Genomic DNA, 20092 nt, shown 5'->3' on the forward strand with positions numbered 1-20092 from the left:
TACAGAATGGATTTATAGCAATTTAACTTAATAAATAAAGATTGGTTTTAGGATCATTTATAATTTTAAATGTCTTATTACATAAATAGAATGTACAATATAACAAATTGTCTCATGAGTTTGCCAGTTCCACTGCAAATTAAATCAGTTTTCTTTTTTTATAAAAGCATCATAGGAATGCAGATTAAATTTTTCAATGTGGCAACATCAAAAAAGTAGGACAAAACACACAAAATGAGTAACAGGTTTTATATACAAACTGTTTACAGCAAGATTCTGAATTGAACGCAGACCGACATCGGCATTTGAGCGTCCACATTGTGCACACTAGCACCACCATTATCAACACCCACAAGATCAAGTTATCAGACAGAAGTAGAAACCCTGTAAGAGCACCTTTGGTCAAAAAGGAACCAGATGTGAGAGTTTCAAAAATGTGTAAGGCACAAGACACAGCATCACCAGCCTCCGTCCATTGTACAACTAATGACTAGGCAAGCGTTTGAAGAAAAAAAATGAATAGTATGTAATTATAATCCAAAGACAGATGTATCTTAAGGCAACAGGCCACAAAAAAACAAAACGCACACATTGCGTCTCAAGTGTCTGACAGTGATTGTAATATTCAGAGAATTGAAGTTTTGTCGTGTATATCACGACTCCTATTAAGCTTGAAATCATCACAAGTTCATAACCAACAAATGTAACTCACGCTATTCAATTTCATTGGATTTTACATTAAAATGACTTGATAAATTACTCTTATGCACTACTATAAGTGGATGGGGAACACAAAGCCTGCATCACTCAAAAGCAAAACAACAACAAAACAGCAAAACCTAACCTATTCATATTTAAGTAAAAGCAATAGCTGGTGAAAATCTTTTTTTTCTTAACCCACACTAAATTAATCTTAGGGTTCCATAACAGATTTGATACTGGTGATAGAAAAGTTAAAACTGTAGAAATGAGGGAAGAAGCAAACTAATCTGCTCAGCAGAAAAAAAAACAGTCGAGTGGCTATCAATTGTATATAAATAGCTTGAAAGGAATCTGATAAAATTACAATGGAAAGAAGTGTGGAAAGAGTCTTTTTTGAGAGCTCACAAGAGAGCATTCCACCACTGTGACATAATCAATCAGCACATTTAGAGCAATGTGAAAAGGAAGTCCATAACTGTCAGGCGCCACCACCACTGTTTAGCAAACACGCAAAAATGACACAAACCCATGTTGTAGCAACATCAGGCATTTGCGAAGAATTACCATTAGAAAAATTCATCAGAATTTTAGAAACAGTTACTAAGTATCTGTTATTTTTTTTGTTTTAAATTGCACCCAGGCATGAATGGAGAAACCTAAATGGCACGTCCAACGAATGTGCTTCTTTGCCTGAGTTTCTTCCGTTGGAATAGTTTAGTGTGAATTGAAGATGGAAGCAAATGCAGCTTTTTTTGTTTGTTGGCGAGGTCGTCGTTGGTATGCTGGTGGAGCTGTGCCTCCTTACTTCAGCAAGCACGTGATTACAACACCATGTCCACAATACCCTCTTACATCATGGCACACTTCTTTTCCTCTGGCGGGGCATTCCCGTCAGCTTTCTCCATCTCCAATATGATTCGTTTGAAAACCTCTACGGCAGTCTGCGACACAGAAAAAAAAGCCAATCAAATGTCAGGTCGAATGCAGCAAAAAGATGGTTTGTTTGTTAACCTCATTCTCCTTGGCTGAAGACTCCATGAAAGCAGCACCCCAGGAATCAGCAAGCTTCTTTCCCTCCTCTGGCTTTATGACCCTGGGAAAGATAGAATGTGAAAACACTGGCTATGAAAGTACAAGGACACACAGTTGGACAGTAGATTGTTGCCAATCCCTTTGCAAAGTTGGCCTGACTGAATTTATTTGATTTTCTGATTCCAGAAATGGTTACCGTTCTTAAAGTAAATCTGTTGACTGGATCATGCATCTAGGATCCATAAAATATTCCTACATTTAAAGTATCATGCTTACCTTTCCATGTGGAGATCTTTTTTGTTGCCAACAAGAACGGTGGGAACTCTGTTTTGACAGTGAAACAATATCATTAGTGTCCATTTATGTAGAATTAATTTAAAAAGATTGGACAAAACTTACTGAATCTTTCCAACCATATCGAGCAGCTTGTCGTGTAAACTCTGAACAACCTCGAAACTAAGGAGAAAATTCACCAAGTTCATTTATATTAGCCAACTCAGATCAGAAATACAACAGCTGCTTCAAATAAATAAGCAGCAACAAATGAACACATTATTTTTTTCTTTTTCTAATGCTTGTTTACAACTTCTTACCTTTTCATGGATGTCACTGAATAAACAAGGACATAACCGTGGATGTCCATTGAGTGGGACTGAGGAAAAATGGAGTATTCATCCTGAAAACGATAAGACAACAACTTAATACTATTTAAGATCAGAAAAGCTTGAATTTTGTAGCACTGCGGAGCTACAGTACATGTTCATATGGCTCTGGAAAAAAACTCACTTGTCCAGCTGTGTCAACCAGCTGAAGATTGAAGTCTTGACAATTGACGCTGACCATTTTATTGAAAGCTGGGAAGGTAAATCAACATCTTGTTTTATTTTTTTTAAACAATACAGAAATTACTATAATTGTGGTTTTAGCATTAAATCAAATGATTTTTTTTTTACAACACTGAGTATTATTTATTTAGTATGGTGAAACTTACTGTTTTCAATTGTGGGGTCATAGGAGTCAACAAACTGCCCTTCCACAAACTGAATTGTGAGGGATGATTTTCCTGGAAAATGGAAATTAGACAATGTCACTTTAAGTGTGCTTTAATAACAGCATTTAGTGTATTATTACACATTTTATAAAACCCTGGGGGGCAGAGTTGAGTGGGCGATCAGAAATTACTGTGAATAAGCTATATTGACAAAAAAGTGGAAAATTTGAAGTGAGCTTGAATATATTTTGTTTTTCAGACTACAGCTGCATTTTACTGGCTGCCTGGATTTACAACATGCAACCAACTTTTTTCAATCAATAATAGCTTTTTGAAGCTATGACTTACCTATTTCAGCAAGAGTTGTATTAAGGAATATATAACGAGGACATCAATTAAAAAATATTGAATTGAAATAGGAATATGTTACAAGTGCCTTAACCCTTAACAATTGAACTGGATGCCTTTTTAAAAAACGTTTTAAATATAAGTATTATGCTTAACCTAGCTTACGGATGTTTAACCACACGTAACGAGTTAGAAGATAACATGTGGCTCCAGACGAAAACCCTTTTGTAATTTTAATGAGGAGTCACTTCATGTGTGATCAAACAATGTCAATGCACAGCGCATGTTGCTGAGGTCAGCCTGTATACAAGGAAAACAAAGCCCCGACTTTAGCCTGCTAGCTAGTTAGCCGAGCACGAGCTCAGCAGCTTTACTCACCTACAGATCTGTAACCGATCACGGCAATCTTGCGGTATTTCGGTTGAGGCATTGCGTCGATAACTTTTTGATTGTATAACACCCCAAGCTAGTATAACGCTCCAAACCAACTTTTAACGCCACATTCGTCTGGCGTCACGTGACCAAAACAAACTTCTGGGGAGCTCTCCGTTGGGCCTACGCTATATCGAAGCAGTTTCACCAAAACCGAGACTTTATTTGAGGGGGAAATCGCTTTTTATCGGTCCAGTACCGTCTCCGACTATGATCGATGCGTCTGAACCATAAAAAGACGGTTCCAACTCGAACGGCCAACGAAATGAGCTCCTTTCCCCCCAACGCGTTTACAACTCGCAGGCTAAAGTAACGGAAAGTGACATTGTGTAAGCACACCGTCGTAAAAAGCAGAGGTTACGTCACACAACAAGCACGCTGCAAACATACGGATGTACCACTAGAGGGCGCTCTCGAAAAGGTCAGGGCGGTTTGTATTGCCCCATCTATCACCATCACTTCTGCCCTGGTTGTGAGCCAGGAGCTGATGACCCCTGGTCTAAATAACACTGATGTATAAACGGAAAATATTTTAACGAAAATAGCATACTAAGCGATACTAGAGGACAGAACATAAATCAATATCTCCAAAAATGTATTTGATGAATTGATTAATTTTCACAAGACACATTATTATTATTATTTATTATTATTATTATTATTAATGTTGTTGTTATTATATCAATATTGATCTGCTCGTTTGTTGTTGTTTTATGTCATTGATTCATTGATAATGAAAACAACTCGTCACCTAAAACAAGGTACTCCGTTCACTAAACTACATTGATTTTCAAAATAAAACCCAGGAGGTTCAGCCTTGTACTGGAAATTGCAACCGGAAGATGTTTGGTGCGTGAGGTAGTGCTGCCGGCTGGGAATGTCGTCGTCGTAAACCCAAACGAGCAGATGCAAAAAACGAATAACCTCACTCGCCGTGCTTGGGTGGCATAGGTAATTAAATATTAAATCTAAATACTGGACGTCTTTATTTTACTCGGGCAGCACTTCGTGGACATGTAGTTTGTCGGTTGCTAAACTAGTTCGTCACATCGCATTGAGTCAGGCTGCGGGTGCCATAGCAACCATTTGTGAAACACTGGCCGCTTTGGCTAGCGCGTAGCGCGCTAAATATAGTATTTGTCATTCTGATGACTTGTTACGCATGACAACGATCTGAAATGTAGCATCAGCTAGCTCACTTTTAATCAGTGTTGTTAAGTGAACGCGATTGTTAAATGTACAGTGGTAGCTTCCTCGGCTTCATGTTTGGGGCCAGCAATCTTAGCTTAGCTTTATCTGCCAAGGCCGACTCATGAGTTAGCTGTCAAGTTCCACTAATAGCACGAAAAATTGAGACCCATGTGCTTTTTTTTAGTTTATTCATTTAGATTAATAAACCTAGATTAATTGATGTCGTAGGAGTATTTGATGATTTGTCAGTAGTGTGGAAATCTCGAGTGTATCTGCTGATAATAAAGTTCTGATTAATATTGCTGTGTTTTTAAAAATTATTAATGGAAATCCCACCTTCATAATAATGGCAATCTCCAACTTTTTTAACATTATTATAAAATAATAGGATAAGCAGTAGGGAGAATGAATGAATTCATAATTGTGCAGTCAACTGTCTGAGGTTAATGCTTAGAATGTTTTTTATTAATTACACATTTTGTGAATGCAGACAAACTTCCTAAGCATACATTTTGATTTTACAACCTAATATAATGTTATGGTTGAATGACAGTGTTGGGCCAAAATCTAGTATGGACGTTGATGACTGCAATGACCAGTCTTACATGTCAGGTATTTATTTGTTTATTGTTTTCTTTCAGCTGATGAATAACCAACTGAGCTAAATCCTATTTTGTTAACTTCCAGCTAGTGGAGACTCCTCAACAGAAAGAGAGTTTTCAGTGGTGCTCGGTGGTCCGACAGTCAGCACCCCAAACAGTAAGGGAACCTCACCTTACCATTCTGTCAGTGGTAAGTTATTCCTGTATTTACTAGACATCCTAAACTCCTTCCTATTAAAATGCAACTTGTCTTTTTTGTGTCACCCCTGTAGCAAATTCCATTAAAGTGGAGCTTTACAGCGATGAAGACCCTGGTCGGAGTAACGACGATGAGCCAGGAGAACGTGTTGAGGAAGGAGGTCTGGATCAGGGAACGGAGGGACCTGGTTACAGGGAGCTTGCCAATCATGACAACATCAGACTGCCCAATGGGAAGCTCAAATGTGACATCTGTGGAATGATCTGCATTGGACCCAATGTGCTCATGGTTCATAAACGCAGTCACACAGGTATGTAATTGAATTGCACTGAATTAAATCTTTCCCATGTCCTTTACAATCAAATTTCTGTGCAGGTGAGCGCCCATTCCAGTGTAATCAGTGTGGGGCCTCCTTCACTCAAAAAGGAAACCTTCTCCGTCATATCAAGCTGCACTCCGGCGAGAAGCCCTTTAAATGCCCTTTGTGCAATTATGCCTGTAGAAGAAGAGATGCGCTCACTGGCCATCTTCGCACGCATGCCGGTAGGAGACATATTTACAGCAAATAGGTCTGTAGCTTCATGTCACAAAAGAGATACTTTACCTTCCACTTTGGCACCAGTGTCCTCACCAACTGTAGGGAAGCCATATAAGTGCAGCCACTGTGGTCGCAGTTATAAGCAACAAAGCACTTTGGAGGAGCATCTCGAACGCTGCTACAACTACTTGCAGAGTGTGGAGCCAAAGCAACCTAATATTGCTCAACATCTTGGTGAGCATGGGTCATGCAAATTGCAATGCAGTCGTACCTCTACTTTTTTCTTATCTTGAATATTTCGTAAGTAGAGCAGTACCTTATAAAAAAATACCAACTAAACCCTTTAATAATGGTCAAAGTGTCCCACTTTTGTATGAAATATAGGAGAAACCGACCAAAAATTAAAGATTATGATAAGAAAATGATTCATTAATGTATTAAAATTAATAACAAGCATGCAAAAACATGTTGCAGTAGTAGAGTATATTAGGGGAAAAGCTAACACATGCAAATAAACGCTAAATAACTTCAAATACAATTTCAAAACGAATTAGCATGTGAGCATGAATGGTTGCATGTCTGTCACCTCGTGTCCTGCGATTGGCTAAATATTTGGGGATGCTTAATCTACATTGGTTGGAATATTTCAAATCTTTGACAAGTACTATATAGTCTGTCTTTTGTAGGAGAGGAAATGAGGGAGATGGAGTACATAGCAGACTCCCCGCTTCATGCCTCCTCAGACAAGACGACGTTGATTGATCGGCTCACCGGGAGCATCACCAAACGCAAAAGATCCATGCCACAAAAATTTGCAGGTGAGCAATTAGATATTGAAATGCTTTTTGGTGTTTCTTTGATTCCCATTGGATTGTAGTTTTGTTTGCCTAATTTTTACTGACCCTGCATTTTCACATGCTCCAAGGTAATATCATTGCCGCCTAAAATTGCAGGAGAGAAGCACATACATCGTGGAAATGCACCTTATGAGCTTGATACAGATGGAGAGTCACATTCAGAAGACTTGGAAGTTCTACACGTTCCTGGAGGGGAGCATGCGGGGGCAGCTGGCAGCGGGGGCGACGGGGGGTTGCCAGATCCAATGCAGCCTCTCCATCTCCCCAACACTCATCCTTCATGTTTATCGGAACTTCGACCCATACACGCTGCCGCCTATGCCCCTGGCGCACTCAGCTTGAGGCTGGACTGCCCGGGAACCGGCGTGGGGGCCGTGGGAGTGGGCAGAAGGGAGGTTGCGGAGGGTCAGGAAGATCTTCCCCCGGGTAGAAGTCAAGCAACCTCCCCCAGCAACGGTTGCCAGGACTCTACGGACACGGAAAGCATGCCCGACGAGCCGTGCAACAGCACCTCTCTCGCTCCGAGTGCCCACGGCGGCAACAACGGGCATCAATTCCACAACGCCGGGCCTCCTACGCACTACAAGATTTGGGAAAGACGCAGTCCTGGCAACCCCAGAGACAGGGAGGTGAAAAGAGAGGATGGAGGTCACCCCGCGGGCCCTCCATCCGGCCCCGCCCCCACGCCTAGTTCGCCCATGGCGCCCTCGTCCACCTCCAGGGAAACTCTGCGCGTGGTGGATGGCGAGGGGCGAACAGTGCGCTGCTTTCGCTGTGACCACTGCCGTGTGCTCTTTCTGGACCATGTCATGTTTACCATCCACATGGGTTGCCATGGCTTTCGCCAGCCTTTTGAGTGTAACATCTGTGGCCACCGCAGCCAAGACCGCTATGAGTTTTCCTCGCATAGCGTACGCGGAGAGCACATACTGGATTGAGGAAGAGTTTCGATGAGATCGGCCTGGCTCAGTTTGGTCTGCACGGCACAAAGGAAAGATATTGTTCAGCAGAATGCACTTTGAGAATGTCTTTGACATGCACTTTCCCATCCACATGTGTGCCTTTGGGTCCAAATTCAGGATTTCCACCTGAGGAGCATACTGTGGTTGACCAATCTGACCTGAAACCTCTTGAGCACTTTAACAGATTCTTCATCCTAAAAGGTAAACATGTGAAGATCTTGCCTCTTTAAAAAAAAAACAAAAAAAAATGTCCCTGATAGCCTCACATTAACATTCACTTTTCCAGTTCTCACTCAGTCCTTGTTTTAAGTGCAGACCAAATTCCAGGGCCAGGTCAAAGTCAGTGAGATTTGTTTTTAAAAATGTTGTTTTTGAATCATGAATGCACTTTTGGTTTTGTATCAATTGGTGGAGTGATAGAAGTGAGTATGTTTATGAGATGCCCTTCTTTTTTAGCTAGAAAGTGTGCAATGAAGGTTTACTTGGATGATTTAACTGATGAGTGGGTTTTTGTGTATGTGTTTAATGATTTGTTCCAAGACTGCTTATGTTGCACTGATATTTGCCAGAGATTCCTAATTAAATTGTTTTATAGAATAAAAATTAAATGAGCAAAAATGTCACTGCCACTGCGGGTGAAGGGTCCTTACTATGTTAATTAGTCAAATCATAATTTCTGTTGCAATTCTGCTGCTATATTTTTGTATTGTGCCTTCCCTCACTGTGATTGAAATTCAATGATGACAGTAATGAACTAACAATCATCTCAAAATTATGAATTTCTGACAGTTACCAAAGAATTTAGATCAAACCTTGTGTCAATATACACATAAGTAAGATACCTACATAGATCCGCAAAAACCTTTGGAAAAAAGCCTTGAAATTTGAGGTGTTTTGAAGTATTCATCCAAGAAATGAAAGAATCAGCAGCAATTGCAAGAAATGAACCAATTCAAACCTCACAATTGCCATTTTTTCAATTTGACTCACACGTCCCTATGTCTTCATTTTCTTAACCTTTGTAAAAGTGAATTTACTGAATGCCCAAGTGGTGGTGGAAAAAATCAATGTATTTTTGTGATTGATTTCAAGTGGACATTTTGCCATTTTATTGTGAAAACTATTACCTGCTGTACAATTTTGTCAATTACATGACAAGAAAACGTCTAACTTGCTTTGAATATTGAAGATAGATCTGGTTTGCTTCCTGTCTAGAACTTGATATCGTGCCTTCATTCTTGTTGTTTGTAACAGTTCAGCTTTGTGACATGCTTGCCACCAGCTTTCCCCTCGCTAGAACCGATTCCCAATTTTTATTCCCAGATGCCCATAGAATATATTGCTGCTGCTATGAGCCAAAGAAAACTCCCTACCCACATTAAACGTTGTCAAATATTGTCCATAAAGACTAAAATGGGATATTGTAAAACCTGAGGGCACGGAGATGTGACAATTTGATCCTATTTAATCCAGTCCACCAGAATTTTACAAAGCACGTCAAAGCGTGCTTTGAAAATGTCATTTATCAACATGGCAATTGATTTTGTTCATTTAAGCTATGTATGAAGATTTGCTCAAAACTGAGTACATGTTTAAGTTGTTTTTAATCCCTTAGGTGTTATGTTTGCTTAAAGCCTGTAAATGACCTGGAATCACTAAATACATGCAAATTGTTAAATGCATCTCACAATTATGTATTTTAATACTTGGACCTTAGTGTACATTTTGTACTGTAAAGAAATTAGTCCAAATAAAAGAAAAAAAACCAGCTATTACCTTTTTATCTCAGTACATTACAAATAACGAAAAAAGATTCAATAGACAACTTGGAACATTTGTGAAGACTTTATTCCTCAAGTGTTAAACATGTCATTACATGGGCTTGGGAGGAGCTCTTGGTGCACCAGCCTATAAAAGAACATTAAAGAAAACAGTTAGGTATTTGCAAAGAATCAACAACAGTTCTTTGTCAATGTTACTCACATTGGGCCTGAATCTAGGCGGTGGGGTGCGGTCTTTCCGGGCCTCGCAGGAGCGGTTCCTCACCACTTTACTGTGGATGGCACAGCTAACACAGTAGTGCAGCTTCACATAGAGCTTGGGCAGAACATACGCTGCAAAGAAAGGGGTGCAGGCACATGAGCAATGGCACGTATATTGCAATTCGTGAGGGGGCAAAAATGAAAATGTACTTACAGTCAAAGACGCTAGCCTCAGAAATGTCTCTCACGGCTGCAGCCTCCACAATGTTCCTGATGACAAACTTCTTGATGGCCTTGTCCTTAGGGACGCAGCGAGCACAGTTGGTGCAGCGGATGGGCTGAACGTGCCCGCGGCCCTTCTTGGCACGGCCATTATTCCTTCTCTTCTTAGTCTAAAATGAAAGGAAGGGAGATTTTTAGTTTCATTGTATAGAATAACTACTATGTGATGCTCAATTGTGGTCAGACATGATCTTGATTGACATCACTTGAAGTACATAAGTGTTAGACAAGATAAGACAGTTTTAGTCGTTGGAGTACATTGTTAGACGTAAGTTTAAGTAATATGTTTAAAATGTCCTGTTTTAAGCAAAACACATTTGATTCCATTGAACTCGACCCTCAACGTTATCCTTGTTGTGGACCCAATTTACTAATAACTAATAAATAAGACGAGGCATTATTGAACACCAGATAAATAGTATTTAAATAGCGACTGTCCTGATACGTTACTTTAAAATCGTTGTGTACGTTTTACAGTATCCGATTCAGATCCAGCCAAATATCGGTATCAGGAACACATGCATGGCGGTGTTAGCACACGGATCGCTAGCGTTTAGGCCCTGGCCAATTTTAGAAAGTTTCGACTGATTTTAATGGACATCTACTGGATTTTGGCGGATCTTTGTGATATTATCAACTACGAACACCTAACGTGGAGTCACTTTTTGTAAAACAGTTGTATTTATTTCGTTTTTGCCGAACGACTCTGGTTTTGGTGAACTCACCATGTTGCACGGGAAGCTGGAAAGAGGACCGGAAAAGGTTGTGTCATGGAAAGTAGTGCCCTTCCGCTCAACCCTTGACTTTAATTATTGTTCATCAAACTTATACACAACGTTAATAAGTGTACATTGTTGGATATTGTTATATTTCAAACTATATGATGTAAAAATAGTATATATTTAAAATAAATACATAAAAATCCGCGGAAGGATATAATCTCTACACGCATGCCCGTAGCTTCGTATAGTAATACTATAGTTGAATCGTCAGGCGGATGGGTTTTTGTTGTTAATGGTCAACTCCAGAAAAAATAGTGCCCTTAACATAGCTGCTGATCCTTTCCAAGTTCAGAAGTTTAGTAAAAACCGACATTATAATACATGTTGCAAAGGCACAGGCACATAATATATATTATATTATAGTTTAAAAAAATTAGTAGTAAAGATTTTTGAAGTGATGTTAGTGTACAATTACATTAACGGATACCAATTCGATATTTCTTACATCCCAAAATGATACACCGTAAATTAACATGCAATTAATTTTAGACTTTTCAGATTATGTGAGTTTATCGCTTGAAGAGTAAAACAAACAAAAGGACAAAAATTCTTATACTGGGGATTCATTCACAAAGATTTAATAATTTTCCCAATTTCATAACAGACGCAACATTGAGGCAGTTAAAGGCAAAGTGTAAAACATTGTCTATAAAAAGTGGGAAAAGTTAATTTCATAAACCCACCAAAAAGCGACAGATTGTAACTCAAACATGCAGTCCAATAAAAAAAAAAATACATCTTTGGATTGGCAAATGTGTCGTCGGTCTGTTACATTTTTGATGTGTTGAAGACTTAAATCAAGTATACCGAGGTTAAAAGTCTGTCAGCTTTGTAACATCTAACAGACAAAAGATCACTAAAGCAGCAAACTGGACAATCACCATCTGATGAATGAGAAAGATGTGAATTCCAGCTATACCTTTACAATGTGATGATGTACAAAGTCAACACAAAGAAAACACATTTAAAAATATGCATTTAAATAGCTCTTTGTCCTGTCTTTATTTCTTTTTGCTTTTCTTATCCTTCGATTTCTTTTTGCTGGGTTTTGGGTCTTTGGCCTTGTTGTAGAGGTAGAGTCCCACCAGGCCCAGTAACGTGGGCACCAGTGCCAAACAAACCAGGGGGAAAACATCATTAACCATCTTCTGCCACGGGGTCTGTTGGGTCAAGGAGAGGACTTCCACCTCAAATTCAAGAGGAGCATCACCTGTAACACATTAAAAACAATACAATTACTGGAAGTGCAACGCAGAATAATTTGCATGTTCTTCTTCTTATTTACATTTATTATTCAAGCTAATTCCTGTAGAGTATGGATAAAATAAATGAGTTTTGTGTATTCTCTACCTGGAATTGTAGGAGGGTAACCTTTCTTTCCATAGGCAAGGTGAGATGGAATAATGGCTTTGATTTTTTGCCTGATTAAGACAGTGGAAAATAATTAACAGAGCTAAAAGTTAATAGATTGGCTACATTGTTTTATATTGTTACAATTTGAGTTTTTTTTTATACAAACCCTTCACATACGCCGATCAAGCTTTGTTCCAGACCTAAGAAGAAAAAGTATAAAAGATAAAGTCAATTCGCATAGTAATTAAGATTTCTAAGAGTTATGTGTTTCACTATAAAGTGGATTTAGATGATAACTCACCAGAAATAACAGTCCTTTTCCCCAATTCGACAACAAGTGGGTCCCGAGAGAGCGAGGAATCAATGACCTTGCCATCCATCAGTTTACCCTGGTGTGCAGAAGAACATTGCAAGTGATTCAGTGAAATTAGCAGAAAGTGGAATGGGAAAAAGTCTTACTACCACGTTGGGAATGCTGACAGATGTTGCTGTTAAGATACCACCATGCTGGTTACAATATTACAGTCTGGGAGTTCAATAAACAGCTTTAAGTAAACACTGGCTTTTCTTTTAAAGAACAGTTCATTGCTGCTGAATTCTTTTGTGAATTATCAAAGTGACCGCTTGTATTTGTTACCCTTTCAGGGACAGAGATCAGTTAATCAAAAGTTGGCACTTAAGACCTTTATCCCTTTCAAAAGCACGTGACTACTTTTGGTTAATTATCTATTTTATTTGGCACTTAAAACCTTTAACCTGTAATAGGGAAAGAGGCTTATTTGTAATAAAAAACAATAAATATTAGAATTATTATATATATTCTCATTTCATGTAAGAGGGCAGGATTGAAAACGGTAATATTTATGACTCTGGACCCTCGGTTGGGGCCTTCCTGTGAGGATTTTTGATATTTTCATCATTCTTGTCCATTAGTGTCTGAATTCTTCTGAGTCTCCATCTCACATTCCAAAATCCTTCATGTGAGATCAATTGAAGCCTGGAAAATTCAATCTGAGTGTGAATGGTTGTCAAAATATGGAAAAATCTGCATTGGCAAACCACTACACTGCACCATATTAGTGAATAACTGCAATCTGATTGAAAATGAAGCAACACTGACATAACGTGTGTTTGATTTCAGCATGATCTTGCCGAGTGGGCAGTCAGATTGGAAAAGTGGACGCGTGGATGATCTGATCTCCTGTTATTGCCGACGTGTTACTCGCATACACGCCGCACAACCGCAGTCGACCAGAATCGCCTTTTCGAGGCTCATTTATCACACTAAATAGCCACATTTAACTAAAAACGTGTTGATCCTGATTCATGCAGTGGTCTGGAAACGTCATACCGTGTAGTGGATCTGCAACGTGTCCCCCATCATGGAGAGTACGCTGCAAGTTTCGGGTTTCATCTTTGGGAGGGGGGCCAAAAGGAGTTGAGCGTTAGTGTTGCTTTTCTTCTACAAATGCATCGTTTTTGCATGGCGATGAACTCACCAAGGTCTCCACCTGCAGCTCTTCAGCTGCATGGTCGTCGTCTTCCCCAAGAACGAGGGGTACAGTGGACGTGAAAGCCGCCGCCAGCAGAAGCAAAACAAATCTGCCCTGCATTGTGAACTTGTGGAAGAAGAAGAAAAAACAGACGTCAAATAGCAATTTCCGTGTTTTTCTTTTTCGGCGAGCGAATACGAGCCCTCGGGTGCAAAATGTCTACGCAGAGGCCAGTGCTGATGTGTTTTTAAAAAAAGGCTGCAGAGATAAGGCCGAGCTACCCGTGGACGTTGGCCCCCAGCAGTAAGACTGGGCTCTGTGGGACGAGCCCGCCTGGAGACCTTCCGCTATCATCACACATCTGCACATCAGCGAATGACCAGCTGATCCCGGTGTCCGCAAGAGGGCACTGATGTGCTCGGGCCATGCCACGTAGCACTCTTGAACAGATGTGCAAGCATTAAACACGTACCTTTTAAAAGGCGAGTGGGTAGCCTCATAGCTGTAGTGTTCTGGGTTCAAGTCCAAGTCGATCAACCTGATGAATAGAACTCAATTGGGTTGAATGGAATTGAACGATTTATTTTCATTGTACTCTTGTTTTGTTTGTTTTTTGTTTAGAATTGAATGTTGAAAATGCATTTATTCAGCCCTGATAAAATGCAATTATATGTTTAATTATTTTTTAATTATATGCCCCTAACCCCTAACCCTCGCCTTCGTCAGCTGAGTCATTTTAATCTCGCGAGACATGGTGCAATTCTAACCAGTTGCTCTTGAGGAGATCTCGCGAGACGTCTGAGTGAGCTGGGTAAGTAGCGTTTCCTACACACTAAGTGGCACACATCGACGATTAGTAAAATACGACAAAGTAAGTCCATTTCGATCATCATATACACTAACATCGCGTGGTGGATTTTGTAGCGTGTGTTTGGAGTCACTTTCATCCGGGAAGAAAAGACCGATGAATGGAAGGATGGGAAGGAAGGAGACACTTGCAAGCACCGATACGTCTAGTCGACTTCGTTATTGAAAACGTCAGCCAACCGGATTTTTGATCATATAATACTATTAGTAACATTATTAGGAGGTTCTCCTGCAGATTAAGAAATAATCGTCAGATTCTTCGCACGACGTCAATACATTCACGATGACCGTTAAGGGGGTGGGTTCATTGCGGCAAGTAAGCCTGAATGTTAATGGTGGTAGCATCGTTGGCATACAAAGCTAACGTGGGTCTCCCTTTGCCTTGTTCATTTAATGTGATCGACCGTTTTAATGAGGTACGGTCGTCCCACATTTTTTTTGCACATGTCGTTTTAAGTAGTAATGCATCGTTGACAAATGAAACCAGAACATTTTAGGGCTCATGTCCCTTCAGGACCATGGACAGTGTCACTGGCTATATTCCTAGTATATATCATTTTCCATTGAGTACATATTTGATGTATTACTTGAGTATATCCATCATATTTGTGAAGAATGAATGTTGTGGGATGATTAATTTTCATTTTTTGCACATATTTGGGTTCTCATTGAGTCTCTGGGATTATTTTCTGGTGGCATGTCTATGAATTACTGAATTTTACAGCTAAAAATGCCAAGATTAGTACCTACACTAATATGATGTGTTGTAACGTAGTTGAACCATTGACAGTGACGAGGGACAAGGTTTAGAGAAAATGGCTAGTTAGTATTAAAATTACAGGAAAAAAACATAGCAGCCGAATTCCCGATCCAAGTCCATTGTTTGTATTGTGGCTCAAATAGGCTTTTTAAATGTTAGGTCTTGGAGGCAAGCCTTAAAAATATAGGGCATTTGGCAAGGTTTTATTATGAGTGCAAGCTCTTCATTCAGGCTAATGTTCAAGGGAGGAAAAAGTGAGCAATTCTGAACAGATTGAGCTGCAGCCTGGAGCCATAGTGCCGACATACCACTCTTCCATTCATGTTGACCAATGCTGTGCGAAATGAGTGGAGATAACATGGTTCTAACTGCTTGTTTGGAAGGTTTTGAAGAAAAAAATGGGAGTTTGACTATTTGTCTTGGTGTTAATCATTTTGTTTAAATATTCTATAATAACGTTTGAGTTCAATTCATCGTCAGGAATCAAACTCAGAGACTTCAACGCTGTTCAAGCTGTTTTTTATTTTATTTTGCAATGTATATTTGCTAACAACACTTCTTTCGTGATTTCATTCAATTTTGCTTTGAAACTAATGCTATGATAATGAAGTGTATATCCGTCTCTCTTTCAGCCTTCCGTGACGGATCCCTTGCCGGAGACGTTGCATAAAGGTCCCTAGAGTCGTCGAGAAGCCTCTTGGAATCATGGGGAACATTTTTGGGAATCTGTTAAAGAGTCTCATAGGAAAGAAGGAGATGAGGATCCTGATGGTGGGCCTTGACGCTGCAGGGAAAACTACAATCCTCTATAAGCTCAAACTCGGGGAAATAGTCACCACAATCCCGACGATTGGTACGTACATCCTGCCTAAGATGAATAAAAGCCCACTCTGCGTTGCATATTTTATGTATCACATCTTTTTGTTTTCAGGCTTCAATGTGGAGACTGTGGAGTACAAGAACATCAGCTTCACTGTGTGGGATGTGGGTGGGCAGGATAAGATCCGGCCCCTCTGGAGACACTACTTTCAAAACACACAGGGTGAGCTAACTAGATATGCCTGGATAGACCTCTTAATCCTATAAAAATGTATTTGGTTGGTTATATATTTAGTTGTTGTTGTTCTGTGTCCAATAGGTTTAATCTTTGTGGTTGACAGCAATGACAGAGAACGTGTCAACGAAGCGCGAGAAGAGCTGATGAGAATGCTAGCTGAGGATGAGCTGAGAGATGCTGTGCTCCTCATCTTTGCTAATAAACAGGCAGGAAACACTCACATGCACATAATTGACATTCATTACATGATTTGTGTCAAAAATTCTGCCTTCAAAGCCAAAATAATACCCAGGTTTTGACAACCAATGGCACTGAAATAGTGGAATCCTCGCTTATAATGTTTAACCAGTCGGCAAGGGTTAGGGGAATGACATCATCCATTTACCAATCTGTTTCCTCCTCAATAGGACTTGCCCAACGCCATGAACGCCGCCGAGATCACGGACAAGTTGGGATTACACTCCCTACGCCATCGTAACTGGTACATCCAGGCCACCTGTGCTACGAGTGGCGATGGCCTCTACGTAGGCCTTGATTGGCTGGCCAACCAGCTCAAGAACAAGAAGTAAGAAGATTGAAAACATCCGGAAGACGCAATTATCTGACTTTATTTTCTTTCATCTGGATGGAGGATGTGGGACGGAAGAATTGGAGGGAGATTTTAGGCTTTCGTTTACATTCCGTCAATGTCAGAGTTCCGTTTCAACCACACAAATCATGAAAAAAGCAATCTGATGTGCCCACCTCTTGTCTATAGGTGCCGTGTACTGTGTTTTTCAGGCCACGGCAGCGAGGTGGACTCTTGTAAGGCTCGTGATCAGTCATCCTATTTTATATCAAAACCATGTGTGACAACTGCAACCACTATTGAAGGCCTTTGAGCATTTTTGTCAGTATCCTTTATATCCAACTTAAGGTTCATGTACTAGTACACAACACAATTTAGTTTGTCTGTGCGGAGAGCTTGAAATCTTTTCTCTCAATTTTGGGCCATCAGAACCCCACTTTAAAAACAGGGATGGACATTTTTGGTTGTGGAAAATGTTTGGTTGAAAAGAAATATTTGATGAAAAATTGAAGATGAACTAGTGAATGGAAAAATTGTGCTTACTGTTATACAAATGCAACTCTTTTTTGTAATGTTATGACTTGAATCATTTTGTGGGGGAGCAATTAAATGCACCTTAATGAAGGACAATATTTGCACTGTACTAATACAAAAGCATATCAGTAGTACTGGGAACCTGTGCACTACTAAACTATGTCACTAGTCTTTTACAAGTCTTAAGTAATGCAGTTGTCAAAGTATTAATGTTCCGAAATATCATTTAGCAATGGAAAAACATCCAAACATTGTACTAGTACAAAGACTTTAGGATAGATATCACAAAACCAGGAGAAAAAAATGCTCAAACTGCGGCAAACTCGTCAGAGTTTTTTTTTTTTTTTATAGTATTTGCCGTGGTACAAGATGAACACATCCTCACACTAGACCTTTTTTTTGGGTAGCAACACTTGTATCAAAACCAGCTGTCATTCTTACGTCTATTCGATAGGAAGGTTCTGTCATTGAGACCTCATATGTTTGCTGAATGTTATTTGAATATTATGCGTGGCTGTAGAAAAACTGTTAAGTATATTTATTTTACACAAAGTCTTTAAGTGGTTTGTCTATATAAGGACGGAAGCAGGGTGAAGCAGATCAAAAAACGGGCATAAGCAAATGACTCATACCAGCAGGCTTCTCTCGTTTTTTTTTGTTTCTGTGTTGTACATGACAACTATTGTGTTCTATTCTATTTTCAAACATTTGGGTTTTGTGGCCTTATATTTAATAATGGCTAAAATTTGAATAATGTATTGATTTTTTTTCTTTTTTATGCTGTCGAAAAAGGTTTGTGCACTGAAGTTTGAGATGATTAGGCAAAGGTATGTCCTGCTGTAGCTTGTATACTTGATCCATATTTAGTGTTCGGTCTTCATTGTATGGGATAAGGAAAGAAAAGAATCCTGTGGTACATTCTGTACAATTTTAGTTACACGCTGACAACCATGTTTCAGTGCTGAATGCACGAAATCTGTATTTAATGATCACTTTCTGCTGTATCACAAATAAACCCATTTTCTGTAGGACCAGTCTCATAATTGACTAACTATACACTATGGTGGGTGCAGTTGTTGATAGTACTTTTGTTTAGCCATTCAACCTTAGTTCCCAGTGTGTCAACTTTATTTTTAATGATGCATACACTATGGCACCTCCCATTATTTAAAATCAGAACAAGGTGCTCCAATCATTGCTGTGTATTTTAATGTCATGCTATGAGTTGAAGGTGTCATGCTATTGTGGAAAACTCCTACCAAAAGGAGGCAGTCTTGTACAGATACAAAAAATGCACTGTAAAAATTACTGTCTGCATCTGGCCTGGAGTCAGCAGGGATAGGCTCCAGCACCCCCCATGACCTTAATGAGGGTAAAGCGGTTCTGAAAATGAGATAAAATGAGACGTTCAAAAAATACTATTTTTTCTTTTCACATCTTCAGAGCAGGTTTACGTCATAAAAACAATAACTACAACTCAACACAAATGACTTGTCGAAATTGATGTCTTGTGATATTTTTTTTTCAAATATGCTCGTAATATAGCAAGAGCATTGGTAACAGAACTAAAATGTAGTTTCAAACACTGTTTTAATAGTTATGGAGACTTTGTATGGAACATTTTTCTATTCCAATTTGTTTGAAAATAGGTTGATTTAAAAAAAAATCCTGTGTACTTTGCTTTAATGTTTTTTTTCTTCATCCTGTGTTTGTACAAGCTGCATATTCTTTCTTTGATAAGAAAAAGAAGAGAAAGGGGACATTTTAGCACAACTTCCTGGTCATGGTGAAATATTAACCATTAGTTTCGAGCACTTCCATTTTTGGAATGGCTCTACCTACCCTCTCAGACCATCGGATTGCTTTTATTTTTCGGCCCCCAATTGTATCGCCTGTTAAAAACAAGATGGAGAAATCAGCAATGTTGCTTGAGTGCGAGCAAGTTGTTGTGAGCCGAAAAGAAAAACAGGAGACTGGATCCACAGGCCTAACGGGTTCCACAAAGAAGTTTAGCTGGTTGGACCTCTCTCATGTCAACAAAAATGTTTGCGTGCTGTGTTAGATAGCAAAATAACAAGAGGCTTTCCAAATCAACAAAAAATGAAGGTCATCAGTTCAGTTCGGGGAGGGCCCTTTTAATTCATGTCACTTTTTTTTCCTTTCTTTCTTTTTTTTGAACATGCAAACCTCACACAGGTGGCCTGGATTCGAACCCGAGACTCCACAACTGTAAGGCCGATACCCTAACCACACTATCTGGGCCTGTGTGGTATTTATCACTATGAGTGGTTGTCTGTCACACCAATCCGTTACGTGGATGCCCTTATTTCCCAAGTGCAAAGATGTGAAATCAACAGAGCACTAAACGTAATCTTGAGTTCATCTGTGTAAAGGAGTGGAAGGTTCAAAGTCCCTTCAAAACATCTTAAATAAAAATTATGAGTGGTATGCCAGTTATCCAACAAAGTCTTTTTGTATACTGTAGATGCAATAAATGGAGAAAAACAGTGTATTCATGTGATTTTTTTGACTTTTGAATAGGCTATTTCCTTTGTTTTAA

General features: G+C 39.4%; 5 protein-coding genes across 7 annotated transcripts; 2 read left to right on the forward strand and 3 right to left on the reverse strand.

The window, feature by feature from the left end:
* Positions 1 to 234: 234 nt before the first annotated feature.
* rhebl1 (Ras homolog, mTORC1 binding like 1) lies at positions 235 to 3906 on the reverse strand. The gene is made up of 8 exons (XM_077727087.1): positions 3452 to 3906; positions 2726 to 2797; positions 2521 to 2588; positions 2328 to 2410; positions 2134 to 2190; positions 2011 to 2058; positions 1714 to 1795; positions 235 to 1643 (listed from the first exon to the last, which is right to left on the reverse strand). Exons 1-8 carry the CDS (start codon positions 3501 to 3503, stop codon positions 1551 to 1553), a joined length of 555 nt encoding a protein of 184 aa, XP_077583213.1. The 5' UTR covers positions 3504 to 3906; the 3' UTR covers positions 235 to 1550.
* A 413-nt stretch (positions 3907 to 4319) lies between these two features.
* LOC144203393 (zinc finger protein Eos-like) lies at positions 4320 to 9376 on the forward strand. The gene is made up of 8 exons (XM_077726797.1): positions 4320 to 4456; positions 5250 to 5308; positions 5384 to 5488; positions 5571 to 5807; positions 5873 to 6040; positions 6120 to 6269; positions 6722 to 6853; positions 6989 to 9376. Exons 2-8 carry the CDS (start codon positions 5269 to 5271, stop codon positions 7828 to 7830), a joined length of 1674 nt encoding a protein of 557 aa, XP_077582923.1. The 5' UTR covers positions 4320 to 4456; positions 5250 to 5268; the 3' UTR covers positions 7831 to 9376.
* Positions 9377 to 9684: 308 nt separating this feature from the next.
* LOC144203394 (small ribosomal subunit protein eS26) lies at positions 9685 to 11004 on the reverse strand. Its single transcript, XM_077726798.1, has 4 exons — positions 10844 to 11004; positions 10051 to 10228; positions 9838 to 9968; positions 9685 to 9762 (listed from the first exon to the last, which is right to left on the reverse strand). The coding sequence occupies exons 1-4, from the start codon at positions 10844 to 10846 to the stop codon at positions 9727 to 9729; spliced, it is 348 nt and encodes a 115-aa protein (XP_077582924.1). The 5' UTR covers positions 10847 to 11004; the 3' UTR covers positions 9685 to 9726.
* A 458-nt stretch (positions 11005 to 11462) lies between these two features.
* On the reverse strand, positions 11463 to 14154 carry fkbp11 (FKBP prolyl isomerase 11). Its single transcript, XM_077725413.1, has 7 exons — positions 14028 to 14154; positions 13753 to 13872; positions 13605 to 13667; positions 12555 to 12642; positions 12420 to 12453; positions 12251 to 12321; positions 11463 to 12110 (listed from the first exon to the last, which is right to left on the reverse strand). Exons 2-7 carry the CDS (start codon positions 13864 to 13866, stop codon positions 11902 to 11904), a joined length of 579 nt encoding a protein of 192 aa, XP_077581539.1. The 5' UTR covers positions 13867 to 13872; positions 14028 to 14154; the 3' UTR covers positions 11463 to 11901.
* A 276-nt stretch (positions 14155 to 14430) lies between these two features.
* On the forward strand, positions 14431 to 17576 carry LOC144202580 (ADP-ribosylation factor 3-like). Of its 3 annotated transcripts, none has more exons than XM_077725415.1 (5): positions 14431 to 14557; positions 16006 to 16226; positions 16305 to 16415; positions 16512 to 16636; positions 16838 to 17576. In XM_077725415.1, the coding sequence occupies exons 2-5, from the start codon at positions 16079 to 16081 to the stop codon at positions 16997 to 16999; spliced, it is 546 nt and encodes a 181-aa protein (XP_077581541.1). In that variant the 5' UTR covers positions 14431 to 14557; positions 16006 to 16078; the 3' UTR covers positions 17000 to 17576. The 3 variants fall into 3 exon arrangements, with proteins under 3 accessions (XP_077581541.1, XP_077581540.1, XP_077581543.1); XM_077725414.1 differs by having other exon boundaries at positions 14545 to 14617; XM_077725417.1 differs by lacking the exon at positions 14431 to 14557 and adding an exon at positions 14682 to 15029.
* The last annotated feature ends 2516 nt before the right edge of the window (positions 17577 to 20092 follow it).

Source organism: Stigmatopora nigra, chromosome 10 (genome assembly GCF_051989575.1).
Source record: "Stigmatopora nigra isolate UIUO_SnigA chromosome 10, RoL_Snig_1.1, whole genome shotgun sequence".
Lineage (NCBI taxonomy): Eukaryota > Metazoa > Chordata > Actinopteri > Syngnathiformes > Syngnathidae > Stigmatopora > Stigmatopora nigra.

What these genes read in the sequence shown, in the direction of transcription:
- LOC144203393 (XM_077726797.1), top strand. Translation starts at nt 5,269, where the DNA reads ATGGACGTTGATGACTGCAATGACCAGTCTTACATGTCAG. An exon ending in ACCTTACCATTCTGTCAGTG is followed by an intron (nt 5,489 to 5,570) that starts GTAAGTTATTCC and finishes TCACCCCTGTAG; the next exon opens with CAAATTCCATTAAAGTGGAG. An exon ending in CATGCCACAAAAATTTGCAG is followed by an intron (nt 6,854 to 6,988) that starts GTGAGCAATTAG and finishes CTAAAATTGCAG; the next exon opens with GAGAGAAGCACATACATCGT.
- rhebl1 (XM_077727087.1), bottom strand. Translation starts at nt 3,503, where the DNA reads ATGCCTCAACCGAAATACCGCAAGATTGCCGTGATCGGTTACAGATCT. An exon ending in TGACCCCACAATTGAAAACA is followed by an intron (nt 2,589 to 2,725) that starts GTAAGTTTCACC and finishes TTACCTTCCCAG; the next exon opens with CTTTCAATAAAATGGTCAGC. An exon ending in TGGTTGACACAGCTGGACAA is followed by an intron (nt 2,411 to 2,520) that starts GTGAGTTTTTTT and finishes TATCGTTTTCAG; the next exon opens with GATGAATACTCCATTTTTCC.
- LOC144203394 (XM_077726798.1), bottom strand. An exon ending in TGAGGCTAGCGTCTTTGACT is followed by an intron (nt 9,969 to 10,050) that starts GTAAGTACATTT and finishes CTTTCTTTGCAG; the next exon opens with CGTATGTTCTGCCCAAGCTC. An exon ending in CGCCTAGATTCAGGCCCAAT is followed by an intron (nt 9,763 to 9,837) that starts GTGAGTAACATT and finishes GTTCTTTTATAG; the next exon opens with GCTGGTGCACCAAGAGCTCC.
- fkbp11 (XM_077725413.1), bottom strand. Translation starts at nt 13,866, where the DNA reads ATGCAGGGCAGATTTGTTTTGCTTCTGCTGGCGGCGGCTTTCACGTCC. An exon ending in GAAAAGGACTGTTATTTCTG is followed by an intron (nt 12,454 to 12,554) that starts GTGAGTTATCAT and finishes TTTTCTTCTTAG; the next exon opens with GTCTGGAACAAAGCTTGATC. An exon ending in TTACCCTCCTACAATTCCAG is followed by an intron (nt 12,111 to 12,250) that starts GTAGAGAATACA and finishes AATGTGTTACAG; the next exon opens with GTGATGCTCCTCTTGAATTT.
- LOC144202580 (XM_077725415.1), top strand. Translation starts at nt 16,079, where the DNA reads ATGGGGAACATTTTTGGGAATCTGTTAAAGAGTCTCATAGGAAAGAAG. An exon ending in CACCACAATCCCGACGATTG is followed by an intron (nt 16,227 to 16,304) that starts GTACGTACATCC and finishes TTTTGTTTTCAG; the next exon opens with GCTTCAATGTGGAGACTGTG. An exon ending in TCATCTTTGCTAATAAACAG is followed by an intron (nt 16,637 to 16,837) that starts GCAGGAAACACT and finishes CCTCCTCAATAG; the next exon opens with GACTTGCCCAACGCCATGAA.